General features: G+C 42.3%; 2 protein-coding genes across 2 annotated transcripts in view; one reads left to right on the top strand and one right to left on the bottom strand.

Annotated features, from left to right (window-relative positions):
• LOC117939269 (high affinity choline transporter 1-like) lies at positions 1–5284 on the top strand. Its single transcript, XM_034864473.1, has 8 exons — positions 1–231; positions 1851–1964; positions 2277–2432; positions 2515–2663; positions 2775–2918; positions 3110–3263; positions 3371–3585; positions 3828–5284. The coding sequence occupies exons 1-8, from the start codon at positions 48–50 to the stop codon at positions 4368–4370; spliced, it is 1659 nt and encodes a 552-aa protein (XP_034720364.1). The 5' UTR covers positions 1–47; the 3' UTR covers positions 4371–5284.
• A 106-nt stretch (positions 5285–5390) lies between these two features.
• Positions 5391–6074, bottom strand: part of LOC117939686 — a 3638-nt gene continuing 2954 nt past the window's right edge. The window contains exon 3 of the mRNA XM_034865176.1: positions 5391–5471. Within this exon, the coding sequence (XP_034721067.1) occupies positions 5391–5471 (81 nt within the window). The remainder of the gene's footprint in view (positions 5472–6074) is intronic.

Genomic DNA, 6074 nt, shown 5'->3' with positions numbered 1-6074 from the left:
TGGACTCAGCTGAAGAATTAAGAAATCCAGTGTCCATATGATCCACAATGGCTCTCAATATAGAAGGTCTGATAATGATGGTTGTTTTCTACTTGCTGGTGTTGGGAACCGGCATCTGGGCGTCTGTAAAAGCTAAAAAGAAGGAGAAAAACACAAACGGCAGTCATGTAGAAGTTTCCTTTTTGGCTAACCGGAGTGTCAGCTTAGTACTGGGAGCATTCACCATGACAGGTGAGTTGAGGGGAACCATAACCACACTGAATCTAAACATTTCAAGGCTCTTTCATCTGGTCTGGTCTTGATGAATTTAATGAGGGTCCTTTCACAATTACCTTGTTTGGTCCGGATTTTCTGACTTTTCACTTTGATTCAAACTAAAATTGACCAAACAGCCAAACTTTTGTCCGACAAGAAGTCTAGGATGGTTCAGACCAAATACAGGAAGTAAGGGCAGGCTACCGCCGTAGAGAAGCGCCTAAGGGTACCTATTGTATGCCACCTACTATGTGTGCTATGTAGTGTGTTATTGAGCAAGAGGCCCTGCAGACAGCTGTAACCTGTTAAGAGCAGAGAATAAATTAGCAGTTTACTTGTAAAGTGGTAGCCTAGTAAATGTAGATTAGTGTTCCAGTTGGTCTCTGAAGTAAAGTTCCCATGCCGCTTCTCAACAATGTAACAAAACAAAAAAGAGCTAAAACAATCAATGTGCTGGTTTTACTGTAAAATGAGTACGTTAGGCTGCCATGGAAAGCACTATATAAATAAAATGTATAACTGGGAGACGCGGCTGGCGTAGGCCCACGTGATGACGACAGGACGTAGCCTAGTTATGTTTTCATTTCTCAGGAAGGATCATTGACTTTGAGGATGATAGTTTTTTAGTGCACTTGCATAACTGCAGGGGCACCGCTGTAATTTCCCGAAGTGCAGGGGACAGACTGTTTAGGAGGAGGATTTTTATTGAAAGATTCTCTTCCATTCGTCTCTCCAAATTGCAGATTCCAAGCAGACTAGACCTATATTTCATCCTTGATGAAAAGATTTACTGCCACATGTTGCCCAATGAGAGACCTGCTAACATTTTAACTGGCTACACAGAGAGAGAGCATGCCAATGAACCAATTTTTAACATTTTAATCTATTACCACTCAGTTGCTAGTAGCCAAGGAGGACACAGAGGATTAATAGCACGTGATGGACTCTTCAGAAGAAGTAGTTACCTTCACTCGAGTATCTGCGCGCAAAAGTTGCTGGAGTGTAGCGTGGTTGGCTATTCCACAGCACTGTGGAGATACTGGGTCTAGTAGGGGGCGGCTGTGGCTCAGTGGTAGAGCGGTTGCCTGCCAATCAAAAGGTTTTTGGTTCGATCCCTGCCCCTGCGGTCATTGTCGAAGTGTCCTTGGCCAAGACACTGAACCCAGAGTTGCCCCCGGTGCTGCGCATCGGAGTGTGAATGTGTGTGAATGCTTATCTGATGAGCAGGTGGCACCTTGTACGGCAGCCCCGGCCACAGTGTATGAATGTGTGTGAATGGTGAATGTTTCCTGTAGATGTAAAAGCTCTTTGAGCAGTTAAGACTGGAAAAGCGCTATATAAATACAGCACATTTACATGTAGTAATGCCACACTATGGTAACGTAAATGGCTTGGGTAACTTAAATACCCAAGCCATTTCTGTAACCATTTCTGAAGGATGATGACCATTATATAGCCTACATCTTCTTAAAATGTCTTACTTCCTTAACAGTCAATGGAACAGTCCATAGCACTTCTATCTTAGGTCTGTGGTTTTTTTTTGAAGAACATTTACAACTGTTATTAGTGCATCTATGTGCTTTTCCCTGCTGCAGCTACTTGGGTTGGTGGCGCCTTTATCATTGGGGTTGCAGAGTCGGTTTATGACCCCACCAAAGGTCTAATCTGGGCTCTGGTTCCTCTGCAGGTCTCTATTTCCTTTGTTGTTGGTAAGATTCTCTTGAATACAGATCTCAATCAAATTTGTGTATTATGTTGATATGTGCCTGTATGTATATTGTTGTCTTTATTGTACAGTATGTGTCTATATTACTGTTTGTCTAGGTATAGACAGTTAATACCTACCAAAGTCAAATTCCTTATGTTTGTAAGTATACTTGGCCAATAAATCTGATTGTGAAATACTATAACCAAAACTATTTGCAGGAACAACTTAACTGCATTGTTGCAGGAAATCGGTTGGAGAATAGTCTGTTCTGGGGTTTTCTTCACTTTTGATCTTTTTTTTTTCCATTTTCAAGGTGGACTGTTCTTTGCAAAGCCAATGAGGGAGAACAACTACGTCAGTATGATGGAGCCATTTCAGAGAAAGTATGGTAAAGCACTAACTGCTGTTCTTGCCATTGTCCCAGTCATAGTTGAAATCATCTGGGTTCCTGGATTACTGATTTCTTTGGGTACAAATATGCAAACACACTCAAATGCACAATGTTACTGCATCCAATTCATTATTCGTAATTGTGCATGCGTTTGTTCCAGGGGCGACCATGAGTGTCATCTTGGAGCTGCCCTTCAGCGTTTGCGTCTGGATCTCTGCCGCGGTGGCGATCATCTACACTGTTCTCGGAGGTCTCTACTCAGTTGCTTACACTGATGTCGTCCAGCTGTCATTAGTGCTTGTTAGCCTGGTGAGTCTTACCCAATCACACAACCGAGAGAAGACAGATTTTTCACACAGTGAGTGCACTTGTAGTGTAGGAGATCTATTAAAATTAAGAACACACTTCTCTTTTCCACAGTGGCTGTGTGTGCCTTTTGTTTTTGCAAGTAGCGTTTATACTGACATCACTAAAACAGCATCCAACCACACATATCAGGCCCCCTGGCTTGGACAGTTTGAGTACGATGAACTGTGGAGATGGGTTGATCATTTCCTAGTGATGGTAAGATAAATAAAAAAAAAAACGTATTAGTTTGTAACTTATCAACCATATTTGTTTCGTATGTGGTTCCAAGCTCTCCAAGACTCAATTATTACGATGCACCACTACGTACTATGACAGTGTACCATGGAAATGGGATTCACATCAGAGTATAAAGTAGTAAAATAGTGTTTATGTATTTCATTTTCTAGACTGTGGGCAATATGGCAGTTCAGGATTTCCATCAAAGGACACTCTCCTCCAGCTCTGCATCCACAGCCAGAATCATCTGTTTTATAGCGGCAGGTGGAGTCATCATTGCTGGACTTCCGTCAGTGTTGATCGCCGCTGTTGCAGCTTCAACAGGTACATCTATGAGTTCAGTGCTTTGGGGAATCTTCTACAGCTTCACAGTTGTAGCTCTATTCCGATTAGGGAATGGAGCAACAACTTCTGTCTGTTTTTGTCTCAAGACTGGAACGCCACGTCATATGGTTCTCCCTCGCCGTATGAGCGAGGCGAGGCGGCCATGGTGTTGCCCATCACCCTGCAGCATTTTACACCAGTCTACATTTCTGCTTTTGGGGTCGGAGCTGTTGCCGCTGCAGTGATGTCATCCGCTGACTCTTTCCTCTTGTCTGCAACCACCATTTTCACCACCAACATCTATCAGACCATCAGGAGTCAGGTATAAGGAACAGCAGCGTGGAAGTGGCAATTTCTTTGTTTTAAGATGATTCTTTGGGGCATTTTGGTCTTTGATTGATGGATGGAAAGTGGTGAGAGAGGGGGAAGACATGCAGCACAGGTCGGAGTCAAATCACTGAGCAGCTCCACTGGAGCGGTTGGGGTTAAGGGCCTTGCTCAAGGGCTCCTCAATGGTGGTCAAGGTACCCTTAATAAACACTTAAGTGTTTTTCTCCTCTTTAGGCATCCGATAAAGAGCTACAGTGGGTGATTCGTCTCTCCATAGTGGTTTCAGGACTTGTGGGAACATCCCTCACCTATCTGGACGGTGGCATCTTGGTGTTCTGGATCCTGGGCTCAGACCTGACCTACACCATTCTATTCCCGCAACTGATCTGCGTCCTCTTTGTTGAGGTTTCCAATGGTTACGGGGCGATAACAGGCTTCCTTGTTGCCGTGGTGATGAGACTGTTGTGCGGAGAGCCGTTGTTAGGCCTCCCCGTGCTCCTGCATTTCCCAGGATGCACTTTAGAGGACGGCGTTGATATTCAGCGCTCTCCTTTCAAGACCATTTGCATGTTGTGTGCTCTGGTCTCCATTCTGATGTTTTCATATGTGGCCTCACTTCTTTTTAACAGGGGGGGCCTTCCTGAGAGAATGGATGTGTTCAAAGTCAAGTCACAAGGAGCACCGACACCAGCAGATGGTGCCACCGAGGGTGACAGGGATCAGTCTGATGAAAATGATGCATTTGCCTCTGAAGCAATGCTGGAGACAAAGTGCTAAATTTCTATGTCTTGTAAATTCAATTGTTGGGTTATAAGGACCAACTTGTCATTGTTGGTTATTGCTAATTATTCTAATTATGAAACTACATAATTTTTGCGTCGGGATTATTCGTTGGGCTATTTTGACATTTTTAGGTCATATGGATTACATTGTAGATGTTTTGTTCTATGTAGTCTCCTTCCTGTTTATCAAAGGGCTCTTTCTTGAGAGGCTGGACATGTCTAAGGTCCCACAAAGGACAAAAACCAGCAGGTGGCGAGAGACTGATATTCAAAATGAAAAAGACACACTTGCCTCTACATCAGTGCTACATACAAGATGCTACATTTTCAAGGCCTATGCTTTTGGTGCTTTCGTATAACTGGTTTGGGATGATAGCAAAGGGTATATCGCCATTATTACTTTACTTATTATAAAAGAAAGAGTAAACATAATTAAAGACTGTTTCCAAACTACCTCAAATCAAACAAGTGTCTCAACACTACCATTTATTCTTTTGGGCTATTCACGACAACGGGAGACACATTGGCGAGCTTTTGGAACCACAGCTGCCACAACAAACTGGCCAAGTATGTGTCGCTGGTCCTCTGAATTACATAATAAATTATTGGTGATATTGGTTTAAAGTCATTTTCTTTGACTCACTAACCAGAGGCGCTTCTGAAAGCAGGACAGAAACTATTCATACTGCATTTCAGCAAACTTTGCAGCATTGGCTTATGTTTAATTTGATTTGTGGTGAGACTTATGGATAGGACTTATTAAAAATGCGGTAACTTTCTTCTGCTTAGGAATCAGTTTGAGAGGAAAGGTGTAAAATGCTAGATTACCTTAGCATAAAGGCCAAACCTCCTTTATGACATTCACCTAATTCTTGTGTAATTTTTTTTAAAGCCCATTATGAATTAAATTTAAGCCTAATATCACTACATTAAACGCAAAATAAACACATCAGAGTCGGGACAGAGGACGAAACAATTCTGATTTCCTCATTCACATTACAGGACTGGTGTCTAATCACATCTGGTCTAGTGTGGAGGACCCAGAGTAGGGCTGGACATTGTTTGGGTTATTGCCGATAGTCCTAAAACGATCCAGCTAAGGTAGAGTTACAAGGGTGTAGGAAAATTAAGACCTGTATAAAATTATTTAAGACCTAGAACACAATACTTCAACCGATTTAAGGGCTGCGGAAACCCTGTGATGTTCAGTGATACAATTTAGTCATGTGCAGCAAAACAAGATAAGGCGGTTTCTTTTCAGTTCACGTGTACTTAAATTTGTTTTAGATCTTATTACAGGTCTTTATAGCACGCATCATGTACTTTTCATTAAATATATGTAATGTCAAAAGGAACCAGTAAGGAGAACACAGTATATACAGATGATACGCAATTTATTGGATGTTCCAAACATGTCCCTTTTTCTACATCAGGTTTCCTTCAATGTCAGTGCATATCATTAGTCAGCAAGACAACCAGTAGAATCCAAAACCAAGAAAGTGTCAAAAACCAACAGAATTAAAGTGTGTCGTACACCGCTGATTTAAGGAAAAAAAAAGAAGAAAAAAGTACATATGAGCCATTGCTTCGGTCAGGTAAATAAGGAACATGCTGTGATCCTTACCTGGAAGACACAGTTTGCATAAGGCACCAAGACGTAGAGGGCGTAGCTTATTAATGGCAGGGAAGGGGGGGGGGG

This window comes from Etheostoma cragini, chromosome 24, assembly GCF_013103735.1.
Source record: "Etheostoma cragini isolate CJK2018 chromosome 24, CSU_Ecrag_1.0, whole genome shotgun sequence".
Taxonomy (NCBI): Eukaryota; Metazoa; Chordata; class Actinopteri; order Perciformes; family Percidae; genus Etheostoma; species Etheostoma cragini.
This window is presented reverse-complemented; position numbering and strand designations above follow the sequence as displayed.